This window comes from Sorghum bicolor, chromosome 7 (genome assembly GCF_000003195.3).
Source record: "Sorghum bicolor cultivar BTx623 chromosome 7, Sorghum_bicolor_NCBIv3, whole genome shotgun sequence".
NCBI classification, from domain to species: Eukaryota; Viridiplantae; Streptophyta; class Magnoliopsida; order Poales; family Poaceae; genus Sorghum; species Sorghum bicolor.
The window spans coordinates 6,010,190-6,029,974 of NC_012876.2; the positions used below are offsets into that span (position 1 = coordinate 6,010,190).

General features: G+C 39.8%; 1 protein-coding gene across 1 annotated transcript; it reads right to left on the minus strand.

The window, feature by feature from the left end:
* On the minus strand, positions 10,855-19,524 carry LOC8080888 (eugenol O-methyltransferase). Its single transcript, XM_002445091.2, has 4 exons — positions 19,017-19,524; positions 12,897-13,207; positions 11,852-11,916; positions 10,855-11,471 (listed from the first exon to the last, which is right to left on the minus strand). Exons 1-4 carry the CDS (start codon positions 19,466-19,468, stop codon positions 11,169-11,171), a joined length of 1,131 nt encoding a protein of 376 aa, XP_002445136.2. The 5' UTR covers positions 19,469-19,524; the 3' UTR covers positions 10,855-11,168.

Sequence of the window (19,785 nt, forward strand, 5' to 3'; positions counted from 1 at the left end):
AATATTAAATACAAGATATACAATATGTCTCGATATATAACAAAAAACGATACTTTAGAAAAATCAAAACGTTTTATAATTTAGAAGGAAAGAAATATAAATGATGATTTCTCGGTCATTTTGGGCTAGCCGGCCATTGAGAGGAAGAACTCTGCTTTGTTAAGCTGGATTGTATAAAAATATAATCACCGTGCAGAGCATTTGATTTCAAGCGCTAATGTCCATGACCTTAGGCAATTAGGCTTGGGGGAGGCAACTCACCAACATTACCACAAGAATCCGGAATAATAAACTCCTAATTGATCACTTAACTAATGACTGATGGCCACATGCATGCATACAGCATCTCTGCGCCATTCGTCGAACTGTCCATCAACACAAGTGGGATGCACAAGCATCTGGTATTTTTTTAACCTTCAGATTGCAGCTCCCCTCTGGTCTGGACGCTGCTGGCCACTAGCCAGGCAGCAAGGACCTGGCCATGACACTTTAACAGCATTTTACAAAGTCAGCACCCCCTGTTTCCTGACCTTTGTCAGTGACTCAGAGATGACCATAAGCCCGCGGCCCATCAGCACGTCCTACAGCCAGCCGTTTTCGGCCGACCCAAGCACACGGCATATAGGAAACAGCTGCGGCACTCGGCAAAGGCACTATTGCACTCGGCAAAGGACCATCGGCAAAATTTCGTCGGTAAAGAGCTCTTTGCCGAGTGTCTCCGAAAGCCTTCGGAAAAAAAAAGTTACCGTGACAGCGGGTTTCTAACTAACGTTTGCTTTGCCGAGTGTCTCCAGAGACGGCACTCGGCAAAGAATTAAATATTTTTTCTCTCGAATATCTTTGCCAAGTGCCATACCTAGAAGCACTCGGCAAAGAAATTATTTTTTTTAAAAAAACTCTTTGCCAAGTGCCATGCCTGGAGGCACTCGGCAAAGAAATTATTTTTTTAAAAAAAACTCTTTGCCGAGTGCCTTGCCTGGAGGCACTCGGCAAAGAAATTAATTTTTTTTTAAAAAAAACTCTTTGCCAAGTGCCCTGACTGGAGGCACTCGGCAAAGAAATTAACTTTTTTAAAAAAACTCTTTGCCGAGTGCTCTGCCTGGAGGCACTCGGCAAGGAAATTATTTTTTTAAAAAAAAAACTCAAATGTCGTATCTAAACAAATTCATAGGTACAAATCCACGAGTTCATCTAAACAAATCTATAAGTCCATCACAAGTCTAAATTAGTAACGAGCGATTTATATAAAGGCATGTTACAAATAAGTTTACCAGCAAATCTGCATCATACATGTAAAGGCATGTTACAAGGGTACACATTACTAGGTGACACCAAGCTGCCAGCCTAGCATTTCCTGGAAAACTGCATACAGTTCTATGAAGCCTCATAGTTTACTGGAAGAAAATAAGTAACATGAAGATGGCTCTTAGAAAGAAGCTCACATATATCTTTCGAAGTAAAATTTCCTCCAATCAACAATGTTGTTTACCTGAAAGGAGATTGAAATCCATCATATTAAAAATATTGGCAAAATAAAGAGTGAAAAGTAAAGTCTGTAAATGCTTGTATTCTACACTAACATGCACATACAGTGCTGTGTTCAGCGTGCTAAGTAGCAGCTTCCCATCAGTACTTAATAGAATATGCATACATGATACATGAGGCAACGATGTTTCTGTTTCAACATAATTATATCCCTACGACCCTACAGGCTTTTTTTTACAAGTAATCAACTTTATTAACAGCACAAGGCTGATAGAACGTTTACAGAGGTGATGGTTACAGAATTGATCTCCCTAAGAAGGGGACAATCATTTGCATGACTAGGATTGGAACAGCTGAAGTCATATTGAATCTGATTGGATGTAATTGCTTGAAAAGCCTGTCTTGCCAAAGAATCTGCCATTTGGTTTTGGGTTCTTTTAATTCTTCGCACCTGTGCACTGTAAATTGCCAGCAAATTTGCTGCGCTTTGAGAGTAAGGCTTGATTCTCCAGTCCGGCGGGTTGGAGAGATTGGATTTATTGAGAAAATGCACCAGCTGCTGATTATCAGAAAAAATAGTGTATCTCGTGCACTGGATCTGATTTAACAGATCGGTTGCTAAGGCCAATGCTGCCGATTCTGCCATCAAAACAGAGGATGATTCCTGCAGGAGAGCTTTAACAAAAATACTTATTGGAGGGTTTTCATCTGTGTGAATAATAAAAACTCCGAGGCCTGCTTGTGTAGTGCCAGAAGTATGATTGTCTGGGCAATGTGGCCGCATCTGTGTAGCACCTAGTTCCTGCAAAGGAGGAAGGGAAAGAGACCAAAAAAGGATCTGAAGTTTGAAAGCTCCTTTGCTCAGTTCCTGCAGAAGTGTTGTTAGTGTAAAGGCTGATATCTAGAGAAACTGGGTTTTGGAGGGCATCCAAATGAGCATTGATGTGGGCAGCTGCTGCTAGCCTAATCTGATTTGCAGTCCAAGTTTTTCTTTGGAACCTGGTATCATTACGAGCTTTCCAAATATACCAGAGAAGAAACAGTTTATTACATAAATCATGGTCAGTTATATCATTTTGGAAAAGGAAAGATAAAGATAGCTGAACCCCATCCTCTTCTTCTAAAATGTGATTAGTGAGGAAGGGAGGGTTGGCTGAAGACCATACCTGGGCTGGCACAGTACATGTGAAAAAGAGATGCTGATCTGTCTCCTGCTGCCCACAGTAAGCACAGTTCATATCTATATGGATAGAGAAAGTACCAGCTCTTACCGAAGTGGCAAGAGCTCTTCTAATAAGTCTCCAAGCAAAGGTTTTGATATTTGGAGGGATTAACTTACATTTCCAGATGCTATGAAGAATTTTGTTGGCTTGCTCCGATATGCTTCTGGGTCCTTGGTTTGGAAGCTGGTGCATCTACAAAGAAAATAGATGGGAGTATGCAGCTTTAGTGGTACAAATTCCATCTTTGGTTGGAGCCCACCTAAGAATATCATTATCAGTATGAGGGACAATAGGAGTAGATTCAATATTGTGAACAGCCTGGTCACAGAAGGTGGTGCTTAGAAGATGGTGGTTCTAGGTTTGGGTGTTCTGATTCTAGAGATCAAAAACTTTGGCTGGCAAAGGGTTGTTAACAATAGGCAAGGATAGGGAGTCATGAATATTTTCCCACATGGAGCACCAAGGTTGAGACCAAATAGAGGTGTTGCCATTGTGAATTTGGTAGATGACATTGGAGTTGAGGTGTTGTCTGACTTTGAGAATGGAAGACCAATATATGGATTTGGAGACATTAGCACTGGCTTTCCAGAAGGAAGTAGAAGGGTAGTATTTGGCCTTAAGAATATCATAAAGCAAAGGGTTTTTATCAGTGGCAATGTTCCAAGCAGAGTTAATGAGAAGACTCTGATTAACCAGTTCCAAATCCCTGATCCCAAGACCACCTTGCTGAGTAGGTTTGCAGATGTCCTCCCACGAACGAAAGGGAATAGGAGTGGTTTGATTTTCCTCCTGCACACCTGCCCACCAGAATTTTCTCATAATAGAATTAAGTTTTTCAATAAACGTTTTGGAGAAAAGAACAGTGGACATGTAATAAATAGGGATAGAGGAGAGGACTGATTTAATATATTGTAGCCTTCCTGCATGATTGAGAGTGTTAGCTTTCAAAGTTCCAAACTTAGCAAAGAATTTATTTGTAATAAAATTGTAGGCCCTGTTTTTGTCCTTGTGGCTAAAGACCATGGGGTGGCCCAAGTGAAGGGTATTCAGTTTTAATTTTTGAACTGGAAAAACCAAACCCCACGAACCTAATTCTTAATAATTGAAGGGACATTCTTGCTGAAGTAAATGTAAGATTTATTAAGATTGGGAGTTTGGCCTGAGTTTTGGCAAAAATCATCAAGGATGTATTTTATTACCTGAGCCTCTTGAACATCCGCTTTTGCACAGATGATGAGATCGTCTGCAAATAATAAGGAGTGCAGTCTAGGTGCGTTGGGAACCCATAGAGATACCATAGAGGTTGTTATCTTGGAGGGCCTGCTGAAGTCTGATAGATAGTTCATTAATAGCAATCACAAACAGATAGGGAGATAAAGGACAACCCTGTCTCAGACCTCTCTGAGGAGCAAAGGAGTCAGAGGGCTCACCATTAGCAAGAACTGCAAAAGTGGGTGAGGATATGCAAGCATGAATAAGATTAATAAAATGGTTATTGAAGCCTAGCCTTCGAAGAGCATGTAAGATAAAGTTCCATTCTAATCTATCGAAAGCCTTAGCGAGGTCTAATTTAAGAATAAAAGAGTGATCCTTCCAAGTATTTAAATTGAAAGAGTGGATGATTTCCTGCACAATGATAATGTTTGCTGAAATATGTCTGTTTGGAACAAAAGCAGATTGAGCCTTTGAAATGAAGTTCGGAAGGTGACCTTTTATTCTATTAGCTAAGGTTTTGGAAATAATTTTATAAATCACATTACATAAACTGATCGGTCTGAAGTCCTGAGGGACCACAGGATTTGTTTTTTTTTTGGATAAGAGTAATGAATGTGTGATTAAGATCAGAAGGCATTTGAGCATTAGAATAAAAATGAGTCACCAGAGCGTAGATGTCTTGAGAGGTCCATTCCCAGGAAGATTTGTAGAATGCAGCATTCAGACCATCAGGTCCGGGAGCCGCGTTGCTCCTCATCTGCTTAATGACAGAGTGAATTTCATCTTTAGTGGGAATGGAGTAGCTGTACCTGAAAGCTGTGTCATTAGGAAGATGAACATGATCTCGCATGACTAGATTATGATGAGAGGCTGTTGCATTAGTGCTATTAGCAAAAGAGTCAGAATGTTGAACACCTGCAACACGCTGATAGGAGTTCTGAGAAGAGAAGATGTTAGTGAAATAGTTGATAAGAGTAGTGTGAATTTGATCTGGGGAGGTAGAGTGGGATCCATCCGGATTAATAAGGTGAGTAATACTATTTTTCCGGTTTCTCTTTACAATGGCCTTATAAAAGAAGGATGTGTTTCCATCACCTGCAATGGCCCAGTGCTTCTTAGCTCTCTGGAGGTGGTAGATTTCTTCTTTATCCATGAGTTCTTGGTGTTTGTCTTGTAGGTTTTTCTGAAGAGTGTGGTCTTGCAGAGACGGGGGTAAGTTTTGTTGTTGAAGAATCTGATTTTCAATTTGTTGCAACAAATCGCTGTTCCTGGGTTTCCTTTTCCTCCATTTCCTGATATCTGCAGCAAGGAATTTAGTTTTTTGGGAGAAGTCACGGTTAGTGGAGCGTTGCCAACTTTGCTTGGCAATGTCCTTATATTCATTTTCCATTAACCACCAGTTTTCAAAACGAAAAGGTTTGCAAGTACGCCTGCGCTGGGAGTTTGGAACCGCCAGAATGGGAGCATGATCACTGTACATCATCGGTAAATGGTAAATAGTAGTGGTGGGAAACTTCAGACACCAGTCCGCATTACCTAGACAACGATCAAGTCTTTCATAAGTAGGAACAGAGGAGAAACGTTTATTAGTCCATGTGTAAGCCGGACCATTATAACCTAGATCGATAAAGCCGCAGTGTTAGACATAAGCGCAGAAATTACTAATACGTCTAGCATCAGCAACAGTAGGACCTAGTTTTTCATTGGCACGCATCAGTTCATTAAAGTCCCCCATACAAAGGATAGGAAGATTACTGTTGGAGGTAACAAAGTTCGATCCCAAATTACATCCAAAGTCCTATTGTGCGGGTCACCATACATACACACTAAACCATAGTTTTGATTAGTAGATCTAACAGTACATATTGCGAAGATGAAGTGATGGTTTTGATCAAAGATATTCACATCAACTTCATCTTTCCAGAGAAGCCAGAGGCCACCTGAATGGCCAACAGAGGGAACAATATGAGCATCTTTTAACTGGAAACGATTAATTAAGAAAGATTTAGAAATAGAAGAATTGTGGGTTTCAGAAATAAAACATACCTAGGCCTTAGTTGATACTAGTAGCCGGGATAGATGGTTCATTGTGGAACTGCGCAGGTCGCCTGCCCCCCTGCAGTTCCACGCAAGGTGTGTCATGGCTGACGCGGCGCCCTGTTGGCCGGCGCCGTAGCCTGTTGTGGAGTAGCTGAAGCATGTGGAAGATGGATGTCGCCATCGTGCTGCATATCCTGACAAGCAGGACCACCTTGATCCTGAAAAGTATCATGGGCCTGGACGTCTGGGTGCAGATTGAGTACACCAGTACCCAAGCTAGGCCCCCGGACGACAGGCTGAGTAACAGAGATAATTATATATGGCCATGTAGCCCGAGGCACGACGGCCCGGCCCACGGCACGGCATTTTGGCCCGGCCCGAGCACGGCCCGGCACGGTAACTCGTGGGCCCGGGCCGGCCCGGCCCGGTGGTGCGGGCCGTGCTTGGGCCGACCTCTGAGCCCGCGGGCTGGCACGGCACGGCCCGAGTTTTAGGGGTTGGCATTATATTACATGTTTTTATATCATTTCTATGATTTACGACTGAGATTGTGAATCTGAGAAGTTGAGAGTTGTAAAAAATTGATTATGGCATTATGTTGGTGAAGTGATCATTGTCATTGTGTGGTTATTTTGTTTTTTTTTACAAAACCGGGCTATGGGCCGGACCGGCCCACCGGGCACGCGGGCCGGCACGGCACGAAGTCAGCCCGTGGGCCCGTGCTTGGGCCGAAGGCCAGGCACGCGGGCCGCTGAGGCACGGCACGGCAGGCACGTGGGCCAAATCGGCACGGCACGCTACGGCCCGTGCCCGGCTCGGGCCCGGGCCGGGCCGGCCCGGCCCGGCCTGGTGGCCATCTATAGAGATAATCTATGTTGGCACCAGGTGCTGGAAAGGAACGAGCTCACTGTGCTGAAGTCCGAGCGGGTTGTATTCACGGTTGATGCCACTGTGCTTGGCCCCTGGCAGTCAGCGCTTTTGAGTGGATACGGGTTTTTCCTTTGTCGAGAGGCTCTAGATCTAGCTCTTGGCAAAGTTTCTTTTTCTTTTTTTTTAAAATTTTTAATTTCCGGTTTTCATTTTTAAAAATATATATTTCCTTTTGCCGAGAGCCAAAGTTTTTTTTGAAAAAATATTTATTTTCTGTTTTATTTTTTTAAAAAAAGTGCTATTTTTTTATTAATAAATCTTTACTCTAATCGTATTTTTTTTTAAAAAAAAAATATTTATCCTTTGCCGAGTGTCAGTTGCTATAGGGCACTCGGCAAAGCAACTATGCTATTTCTTTGCCAAGGGCCTACTCAAGGCACTCGACCATATATTTTTTTTGCCTTCAGACTTTTTTACAGACTTTGTACTTTATTTTCAAGGCTATGTTAAAATTTGACACAATTTTTGATATTATATATATATATATAATTTATTTCGATTAAACGTATTACTCCTAAAAATACAATATTGAACTACAGGTGCATCCAATCATAGAATACGATGATTGTAAAAATGATATTTACAATATTTATTATAGGCCTTGTTTAGTTCACTCTGAAAAGTTTTCAAGATTCTCCGTCACATCAAATCTTATGGCACATGCATGAAACATTAAATATAAACAAAAACAAAAACTAATTATACAGTTTAGCTGTAAATCACGAGACGAATCTTTTGATCCTAGTTAGTCCATGATTGGATAATATTTATCACAAACAAACGAAAGTGCTACAGTACCGAAAACTTTTCACTTTTCAGAACTAAATAAGGCCATAGTTTGAGACCATTTCTTTAAGCACGTCTAAAATTTCAAACGTCTTATACATAAAATATGGTGATAAAGTTGCGAGAGAAATACATTTTAATTATATAAATTACAAATAACCTCCGAAAATCTTAAAACCTAGCGACATGTCTTGACATCGCATGAGGAGACTATGATAAAAATTTGAAAACATTTCACGAAAGTTGTTATGTACGATAGTGATAAACCAACGCCTCTCACTTCATTTCACATGTGATCACATATGAGAGGTGTACGTTTATAACTAACGTACGTGATAACTTTTGTGAAACATTCCTCAATTTTTATCATAGCATCTACATGTGATGTAAAAACATGTCGTCAAGTTTAATGATTTTTGGACTTCATTTGTAATTTATATAATTAAAATGCATTTCTCCCACAACTTTGTCGCCATATTTCGTGTACAAGAATTTCGAAATTCCGGGTGTACTCCTGGAAATAGTCTCAAACTATAGTAAGTATTATGAATATCATTTTTCCAACCAACTAATTCTATGATTGGATGCACCTGTAGTTTAATATTGTATTTTCGGAAGAAATACGTTTAATCGAAATAAATTAAATATATATATGAAATATATCGAGAATTGTGCCAAATTTTAACTTAGGCTTTAAAATAAAGTGTAAAGTTAGTAGAAAAAATTTGGAGACAAAAAACTAAAAAAAAATTCTTTGCCGAGTGCCAAATTCCTAGCACTCGGTAAAGACCATTTGTGCCAAGTGTCAGACTTCTGGCACTCAGCAAAGACTAACTGTGTGTACCACCGTCACCTTTTGTCGAGTGCCTTGCTTTGCCGAGTGTCCGACACTCGGCAAAGACCATCTTTGCCGAAGGCCGGGCTAAACACTCGGCAAAGAGGCTCTTTGCCGAGAGCCATGTTTTGGCACTCGGTAAAGAGGCTCTTTGCCGACTTTTGGCACTCGTCAAAGCAATAACACTCGGCAAAACTCGGTTTTCCTGTAGTGTATAGCCTGATGGCCGCCGTGCTCATGGTGGCCTGGCCTGATGGGAGGGCTGTGTCTGGGCTCCTCTCTTAGCACGGCGTACTGGCCCAGCACGACTCAATTAGCAACAAGCCCACTAAGGCATACTCTAGCCACCTCCAACTCTTGTATACATTGTAGAAAAAAAAAGTCCACATTAGCCCTACTGGGGCTGCCGAACGGCAGCGCGCCTAGCCAGCCAATTCAGTCCTGCCAAAAAAGGTAGTAATCGTCACCAGAGAAGCTAGCATCTCTTCTCTCCTTACCGCTGGCGCCGAACATGAGCATCATTTCGAGATCGAAGTCGCCTGACTTAGATGGAAGATGACCTGTTATGGACATTTAGATCGAGCAGTCACACGAAGAGTGCTTTAAAAAACCTTATTCATCCTCTCAGTGCAGGATTGCAAGGACGAAGCTTCTGTAGACGTGCTCTCCCGGTCGCCGGTGTCCATAGGCGCTTGGGATCAAGAGACTATGGTGACAGCGCAACACTGAGAAGAGGCAAAAACCCTAGTTCGATTAGATGTATTTTGGCATTGGCGGATAGGTTGTATACACTACTACAGAAATATTTTCGAGGCGGGCAAAAATAGTTTTCCGAGACGGGCAAGATACACGCCTCCAACAGAAGGTCATAGTTAATCAAGCGTTAATGGAGGCGTTTGTTTGCCCGCCTCGGTAAATAATTCAGAAAAATAAAATAAATGAAAAAGCCCATCGACGAGCCTGCTGAGCCCAATCCACCGCTGTTGCTGCCCCACGCCTAGTGTGCCGTCGCTGAGACCACCGACCTCGCTGTCCTCGCTACATGCTGCGGAGGAGAAGGGCACCCTGTGTGTCGCTGCCTACTGTGGAGGAGGGGGAGGTGAGGCGCCGCCGGGAGAGGGGTAGGGTGCCGCTGCCAGATGTAGAGGAGGGGGATGTGGGGCACCACTGAGAGAGGGGTAGATCCATGTTGTCATCGCTGTGGATCCGCGCTGTCTTCGCCAGATCCGGCCTCTCATGCCGGAGGAGGGGGGAAGGCTGCCGTCGTGGACATCCCAGGCGCGGGGAAGAGAGGGAAGGGGCGCACAAGTCAGGAGGGGAGGGGTGCACACGTCGGGGAGGGGAGGGGGCACGCGTCATGGACATCTCATGCACGGGGAGGAGTGCCGCCGTCTAGGAGCGGAGGGCGCGCGCACGTTAAGGAGGGAAGGGGGTGCGCGTGGAGAGGAGGAGTCGGGGAGGGGCGCGCACGTTGGGGAGGGAAGGGGGCATGCGTGGGGGGCTACGCGTGGAGGGGAGGAGTTGGGAAGGGGACAGGGGCGTTGTGCGGTTGCAGAGTGGAGTGAGGAGAGAAGGCTGGTAGGTTTGTGATTTGTTTATATATCGAAACGGTAGTGGGCTATTGGGTTGAGCCTAATTTACCGAGACGGTTGCATTACAATAAACCGCCTCGGTTAATGTTTTACTGAGATGGTTGTGTTAGATTGACCATCTCAGTTAATCTATATTAACTAAGGCGGGTATTTTAATTTGTCCGTATCAGTAAATTGATTAACGGAGGTGGTTACAATAACCGCCTCGGTTAATAAAGGTTAATAAAAAATACCCGCCATACAGTTAATTCGAGACATTTACCATGGCAGCTGAAAATCTTGCCCGCCTCCGAGGCCTTTTGCAAAACGCTTTACAAAAGAATTTTTTTTTTTTGTAGTGACATATAGGAATGTCGGACCAGATCTTATTTTACGATCACAATCTAAACCGTTTAGGACTCCTATATGCAAACTTAAAGGCCAAATAACCAAAAACTAAAACTGCAAAAAGAGACAACCGGTCCTATGAGGCAAGGCACGTGAGCGGGTGCCTTTGAGCTTCCTTTCTCCTCATCAAACTAGAATAAAAAAAGCGGAGTGCACTTTCATATTTAAGTATGACTACTTCCACTTCTACACACAAGGTGGGACTAAGAATTCCCACTCCCACTCTTTGCACACATGAATAAGTCTTTGAGATTTCTTCATGGAAATTTTGGAATTTCTATTGGGACAATCCCATTTATTCTAACAAAATCAGTACGGGACGACGATACAACCATTTCATCTGCACACACTAGACTCATAATTTTTTTTTCTCAAAGTTGATATAGCTTTGATTTATTACAAATACATAAAATATTTATTTTTAAGGACCAATAAGCAAGCTAGTACAATACAAGGTATGATGGCATACACAACATATATATGTTTACATGGCGGCATCATGTATATGTATGCCTTATTCTGGATGGATGTGCGACGACATGATATTCATACACCGCGACGAAGCACATCCTTACTATGAGTGTAACAAGTACATGAACGAAGATGCAAGCAGAGTATAATTAATTAATAAGCACATGCTTGCTTATTAATTAATAAGAGAGCTACTTTAATTAATCACTTTGTGAATTCATGGGCCCAGACGTTGGCGAAGATGTATGTAGCCGTGTAGTCTCCAGAGAAGCCGGCCTCTCTGGCGAGCTCCAACAACTCCTTCTCTGTTCTCTCCTTACCGCTGGCGCCGAAAAACAGCATCATGCCGAGATCGAAGTCGAACGCTAGTTGCGATGCTAGTGTTTCTTCTGGTGTCTCCGGGAGGATGTACTCCAGAATGATAACCGTCCCGTTCACCGGGAGAGCTGTGTAGCAATTCTTTAGGATCTTGACGCACTCCTTGTCGCCCCAATTGTGGAGAATCCACTGCACGCAGCACCACGTATACATGAATATTTGTTTATAAATATATAATTAACTATCTTCAACGCGTGTGCATTATTGTAGTTTAATTTAAATGGTTATTATTAGCCGGTTGTAGTGTGTGTCAATGACAGTTGGAAAACAATTGGGCGTTTAAGCTGCCAACAACGTATCGGTTGATGCTTTTAAGCCACTGGGTGAAATTATAAGGCTAGTCTCAGTAGGAGGGCGAAGAACCAAAGTGGTGCTTTATTTCAAAGTAGTGCTAAAAGTAAAACTTATATATGATGGGTGCCTGTGATTCTTTTTTTTAATGAACAAATATGACTATAAACAGTTTTTAGAAAGTTTTTTGTATACAAATTAAAAAACAAGAAATCGACCTTTAGGATAATTGCATCTCCACGTGGAATATTATCAAACATATTGCCAGCAACATGCTCCACACCTGCATGAATAGAAAACCAGTTATTCAAAATACTATGTCTGTACAAGAAAGAATGCAATTCTAGGCACGCTTTTAGCTAACGTATCTACCAAAATATATATAGATAGATAATAAATATATTATTTTTATGACACCTAATAAGTACATTATGAAAATATATCTCATGACAAATTTAATGATAATTATTTATAACATTAATATTCTTTATTTATAATTAGACAAGGACAGAGAGAGTAGTAGAAACATGGCAATATAGCATTGACATTGTGTGCATATGAGCAGTGTTTTTTTTTCTCACAACAAATCAATCAACAGTAATTTCTGTCATAGTTTATCAGCCAAACGAACAAGGTATAGGATAGCATATCTTATGTAGGATCTGATCACTGAAAATTATATATTATGTCAATTTACCATATTTGTTTGTTTTGTTGCAAGGGCCCTGCAAGGAGAAAAACAAAGCACACCTATAGTGTGCATTTTTCGTACTCCCTAAGAGTAATTACTTCTATATCTTCAATAAATTGTATTACGCACAATGTACACTTATTTATCAGTTTGAGTACATCTATATACACATATATTTATGATACTAAAAATCCTAATATGTTTTTGCAAAGGAGCCTAGATTTTATATATTATTATAATACCATTACAGTAGTATATAGAAAAAGTATAACCATATATATATATTTATTTATTTAGATAAATAGACAACATATGTAAGGTCTTTTGTTACTATGTTTTTCCAACATGATTTTAGTCTATTTGGAAGAGGTGGCCTTTTGTTAACTTTTTTAAAGTGAACAAATTTGCCCAAAAAAATTCTAGAACCATATTGTTTCAGTTATTTAGATTTTTTTGATAAATGTTTCAGTTACTTAGATATATACAAATATTCCAACTGAAATTTTCTTACAGATAAAAATAACTTTCTTAAATCTCATCAAAAATTAAAAAGAGAAAAAGAATGAACTGACCTTCAATTGGAGATGCCTGCGCAATTACATGAGGAAGGTCGTAGTTGATGCCACTAATATTCTCATACTGACTTCTAATCATTTGCATCGTGGTGCCGTTGCCGCCGCCGACATCGACAAGCACACTGTAATTTTCAAAGCCACGGAAGACCTCGAGTAGCCTCTTCGTTATGATCATCGAATGGCTCGCCATTGCCTCATTGAACAACGTGTTCATTGTCCCGTTTGCACCAAGGTACTCAAACACTGGCATGCCGTATGCTTTGTCAAACGGTGTTTCTCCCGCTAACACTCCATCTTTTATGTTGTGCCTACAAATTGATTAATGTAAAAACGTAAGGTTTTTTTTGGAAAGTTTAGTCAATTGGACTGCATGTCTATGGACCAGCAAGGTGACCAGAACTAACAGTGTAATATGTAAATATTTTCTTACACACAGTTACGGCTATACTATATATACTATTTTTAAGGGCGGCTAAATAGCTTTTATAGAGGTATTTTTAAGGGCAGTTAAATAGCTTTTATAGAGGCGGTTTGGCCACATGCACCTACTAGGGTGTTTCTACAAATACACCATTTGTAGGGGGTGGCCCTTCGAACCCACAACCTTCTGCTCACGTGTACCATCCTCTACTGCTGTACCTCTTCTTTGTCACTTATGTATATATAAGCCATTTTGGTTCTCCAAATATTATACTAAATCGAGTTTAATTAATTGTTTGAGGCACTAAACATTTTCAAATCAAAAAGTTATCAACTATAAAGTTTTATAATTTTTTGAGATCTACAACTTTTATTTAAGTAGTTTCTCCATCCGAGATCGTTTACAAAATTTGAATTTTAAATTTGAGAAAATCAAACAAAGTTTTGCATAACAAGATGATTTCAAATCAAAAGCTTGTCAACTATAAAGTTTCATAAGTTTTTGAGATCTATAGTTTTATTTTTGGTGGTTTTTCCATTCAAGGTTGTTTGAAAAATTTAAATTTTAAAATTCAAATGTAGTTTTATATGACAAAATGATTTCAAATCAAAAAGTTGCCACTACAAAGTTTCATAACTTCTCAAGATCTACAAAGTTTATTTTGGTTGTTTCTCCATCCGAGGTCGTTTGAAAAATTCCAATTTCAAATTAGATAAGTTCAAATGTAGTTTTTCTTGACAAAATGAATTCAAACAAAAAAGTTGTCAACTACAAAATTCTATAGCTTCTCAAGATCTACAAAGTTTATTTTGGTCATTTGGTCAAATGTTCATCCGACATGGTGGGTCTAACATTGATCACAAATCTTATATATTTCTATTGTAATTTATGTAGTTTCATAAACTAAACTACAAGAGAGATATGTAAGATTTGTGAACAATATTACTTTCAGTTTATCATAAGAAAAAAATGCCCAAAACAAAAATTATACATCTTGATGAGCTACACACTTTTATGTTCATGACTTCTTTAGCCAAAATCGTTTGGTTTTAAAATATTATTCGAAGTTGTCATTTTTTAAATTTAAATTTTAAAATATAAACAAGAAAAGATAACCAAAAGCATGGCAGTAAGAACATAATATCTTGAGAGACAATAATTTTAGAAACATTTAGAAAAAAACCATCACATTTGGAGTTAGTATGAGAGAGAAAGACTAGTTACAAGTTTTAGCCAGAGATAAAAAAGAGAAATAAGTGTTTATCAATAATTTGAAATTAAATTTCAATTTTTTTTGAAGCATCCAATGTCATTTTTGAAAAATTCAAAATTTAGTACTTTATTTTAAATATTCAGCGTTAATTTGTAGGGGCGCCTCAATATAGAGCCGCCTCTACAAATCAATTTATAGGGGCGGCTAGATATTGAGCCCCCTACAACTAGATACTATTCGTAGGAGTAGCTAAAAACACCAACCGCTCCTATAAATCGATTTACAGGGGTGGCTTGTTTGAGAACCATTTATAGGGACAGCTCAATATAGAGCCACCCCTAAAAAAAGAGTAACATTCCTACAAATCATTTTTCACGTAGTATACCACGATGTAGAAGAACCCGTGTGGTAGAAACAAAAGGAAAAAAATACTCTATCAGAACTACTACCTTTAGGCCCCCTTTGGTTTATAGGATGGGCATAGGAATTTTGGAGGATTCACATTCCTAAGGAAAGTTTCATAGGAAAAACGAAGAAAATCATGCGATTGGAGTCCTATAGCTGAATTTCAGAGGGAAAAAAGCATGAGATCTGAGCTCTTGGAAACTTTCCTGGCGAGAATAATGAAATGGCGCGCGTGTATTAGCCACGTTGGTTCGCATGTTGATTTTTTTGCCTGGCGGTAAAGAGCAGGCTCTGGCGTGAGTTGCATCTCTTCTGGTGACGACTATGTGGGCTGTTAAGCAGCCACTGGTGCAGCCACTGGTGCAGTAACCTGGTGACAGTCTGTCGGCTTTCAATGCTCTCTGGTGTAGAGTTGTTTGATTTAAAAAATGGAATCACAGCTGGTTCCTTTGTTTCACCCAAGCACCAACAGGCCTTGTTTAGTTCCTAAAATATTTTGTAAAAATTTTTAGATTTCTCATCACGTCAAATCTTACTGCACATACATATAACATTAAATATAAATTAAAAAATAACTAATTATACAATTTGTGTATAATTTGCGAGAAGAATCTTTTGAGCCTAGTTAGTTCATGATTGAATAACATTTGTCAAATGCAAACGAAAGTGCTACAATATTCATTTTGTAAATTTTTTTTTTCAACTAAAGAAAGCCCAAAGGCCATATCAGAGAAGCATGCCATCTGGTTTCGAGTTTTTCCTGTTCCTATTCTTTTCCTATCCTATAATCCAAAGGGGCAGAAGGCCAAATATGTAGTAGTGAGCTAGCACCCGTGAAGGGGGCCTTAGGAGAGTATAGTCATCGTTATCGAACTTGGACTCTTGCCATGGCTCTACGTTTGACATGATAGTCAAAGTAAGGCAGATGACATGTGGAAGCCAAACGATCTACAAATAATTATTCATATTACTTTGTATAAACTTGATCAAATTTAAGAAAATTTGACCCATCAAATCAAAAGGCTTATGGGGTCTAAATGCTAGAAATAATAAGAGGTAATAGATAAAGGGGGTGACGTATCCGTATCAAATCCAAAGGAGACTGTCTGATCAAAATAAATAGACGGCTCACAGTTATTTAGGGTACCATAGCAAAGCCTGATAAGTTTTGTTTGAAAAGTTATATATAAAAGTCACAACAACACGGAGCAATAAGGTCTTGTTTAGTTCTATTTTTTTTTTGCAAAATGGGTACTATACCATTTTGTTTGTATTTGACAAATATTGTCCAATCATAGATTAACTAGGCTCAAAAGATTCGTCTCGTAAATTATAGTTAAAATATACAATTAGTTATTTCTTTTATTTATATTTAATGCTCCATGCATGTGCCGCAAGATTCGATGTGATGAGGAATCTGAAAAATTTTACAATTTTTTTTGGGAACTAAAACAAGGCCTAAGTTGTATAGGCCGTCAACTATTTGGTTATTATCCCACCCTCCATCTTTCCTGGCCTGTTTTTTTATACTAGCAAATATGCCCGTGTGTTGCAACAGTTAACTAAAACCTAGTTATTGACAACTTCCTCCTACATTGTAATTATGATCTTTCATATAAGTAAGCCAAGAGTTTATTGCTGATATATTAGGCTAAGATTAGTTTGTCCATAGATGATTATGATGAGTGTCCTATTTTGATTTTCCATGTTGCGCCCTTTAATAAGGATTGCACTAGTACATGCATATAACTTAAAAGTATATTTATTTATTTATTTATGCCGATCTCGATGATAAACTGTTAGAAATTACTTAGGATTAAAATGCAAACATGATTAGGATAGATAATCTAAGACTTAGATTAGTAGACCTCTTGAGCTTGGCTTCATTATTAGAGGAGGAAGTCATTATGCTTTATGTGCCGGGACTGTGTCTATTTGGAGTAGGCCCAGACACATAGAGCCCGAGAAGATATATCTCATAGTTGTAAAGGTTGTTACTGGTGTTCTTCTATCAACAGTGATTCCCTTCTTGGTCAATTTGATGGTGATGACGATGACCTCGTCAATGAGATCGGAGAAGAAGACATGGGGCAGCCATCCCTTTACTCCTGTGCTTTGGTTAGATCGGGTGCTTAAGGTTTGGTGTGGCTAACCTTTCTCGTTCGCATCAGCTATTGAGATGGTTAGGGAATCTTTTTTTTATCAGCACCGGGTAAAGGAAGGCCGTGTTTAGTTTATGAAGGTAAAAACTTTATGACACTATAGCATTTTCGTTTGTTTGTGGTAATTATTGTCCAACCATGGACTAACTAGGCTCAAAAGATTTATCTCGTAAATTTCGACAAATTATGCAATTAGTTTTCATTTTCATCTATATTTAATACTCCATGCATGCGTCTAAAAATTCGATGTGATAGAGAATTTTGAAAATTTTTAGATTTTTTTTTGGGTGAAGTCACAACCAAAGTTTAGTTTTGCGAACCCAGTCAGGTCACGTGCGTGGGGGTGTTGCCTCGCTGGGGACTCGGTCACGTGACTCTTTCCGAGATCATCCCAACACAAACTACTCAAGATCTCAATTCACAATTTGATCCGTCATCTGAAGCATGTGCAAACATAATTGCTGATTTTGTGTCAAACGAGAAATGCAATAGTGATGTGAAGTGTATACCTTCTTTTTTTTAGGAAGCGCTAATGGTTCAAATGCCTATTTTGTTGTCTTTTTTACTTTCTTTTTTAATTTCACACTTATTTTGTACTACTAATTTTTTAGGTGGAAAAAACATAATTATTTTGAAGATGGGAAACCATCGACTCATGATTCTGGCAGTAAAGAAGAGGAAACTTGAAAAAGGGGGAAAACGATGGCTTCATCCGTGGCTTCCAAGAATCGTGAATTGAAGTTGAAAAAAAGAATCGTGAATCGCAAACCCTTTGGCTCTTTTACTTAAGATCGCAAAGGTGGGTCACCTAGGTATCCCGTGTGACAGAAATTATCATAGCAGAAAGAAAAAACGTGTAAATAAAAACGGCTACCCATCTTGCTACTCTTCTATTTAAGATTAAAAAAAGTAGATATTGTACGTGACAGAAACAACCTATATCCTCTTGTGTTGTAGACATCTCCTAGCTATAGAGATGAAAACTTTTATACGGCCTTGTTTAGTTCACTCCGAAAACCAAAAACTTTTCAAGATTTCCTGTCACATCAAATCTTGCGGCACATGCATGAAACACTAAATATAAACAAAAATAAAAACTAATTGCACAGTTTACCTGTAAATCACGAGATGAATCTTTTAAGCCTAGTTACTCCATGATTGGACAATATTTGTCAAATAAAAACGAAAGTGCTACGGTCCCGAAAACCAAAAAATTTTCGGAACTAAACAAGACCTAAGACTCCCTAAAGATAGATCATTTTCCAAAGAGTTCAAACAAACCATGAGATATGGGCTGTGCAACCAAACATCTTTTTTGGGGTTGTGTAATCAAATATTTTTTTGTGGTTTGGCTTTTTATTATTAGTATATTATAATTGTTAAACTAATATGGATACGAGCTGGAGAAAAAATGGAACGGAAATTAAAAAACAGACCATGAGAAAATCGTATAGATCTGAGAAAAAACGACGAGAGAAAGAATTGTACGTGAAAATAGTAGAAAAGATAAAAGATAAGGACAGCTTAGGAATCTATTTTATCTCTTTTTTTTCTGTTTCTATTTGAGTTAAGGCCTATTGATAAGGATTCATAGCTATTCATGACAATCTTAGAATCAAACTCTAGACGTAAGTTATTCTAACTCATGTGAGTAGAGGTTATATATATAAGTCTGGATGGAAGAAACTTCACTATTCGGTAGTTAGAGGGAAATGGATCAAAAAAAATAGATGGACAAAAAAATAGAGTGAAATGTTGCCTCTTTAAAAAAAGGGAAATATTTGATTAAGCAGTTCGAACATATATATAGTACACAACTTAGAAATAAATTCAAAACAATATGGGTCTAATCAATCATTAATCAAAATTCAGTTTTAGGACACAACATCAAGCAATTGTATGCACGGACGACGTACCATGTCTCCATGTTGGTCGTGCTTGTCATCCAGAACCCCATCGGAACCACCGACTCCACGCCGCCGCCCCTTGCAAACCACTTGCACACCGGCGCCGCCGCGTAGCGCCGGCAGCTCTTGCCATCATCGGAGCCCAACTCCTCCGACTCGGTGGCGCACCTGACCACGCCGTGCGAAGCTAGGAACCGGAGCATGCGGTCTACCATAGCAGCAGCAGCAGCCGGAGCAGGAGCAGGACATAGCAACGCTGCCGTGAGCGCCTCCGCGGTCATGGCGCGGTCCGCGGCCAGGAGAAGGTCCATGATGCCGAGCTCGATGACCGCCTTGATGGTAAAAGGTACGGCTAATCCGCCAAGGAGCTTCAGAGCATGCATGCACGTCTCATCATCTTGGTTCGCTGCAGCTACTTTCCCTACGGCGAACTGGCCACTAGTACTAGTATAGCTGGCCATCAGTATGGATAATTAAGCACGAGACAGCTATATGCCTTCCGTGTGGTGCTCCGATCCCGGCCCTGTTATTTATAAGTGATGGTGAAGCAGGATGTGGGCTGAACGGTACATCCGCCCATCGTTGACCAGTTTTGGTGAAACCGGTAATGGTGAAACTGGTTCACATTGTTACAGCTAGCAGGCAATCATTATGGGATCTAAACCGTGTACCAATGCTCTCCTCATCGTCGGCGAACGGAACGCCTAGGAACTCGGCGAGCATCCCACTCGTAGCTCTATTTATCGTGCGACAGTGCAAAGAAAACGATCAACCTAAC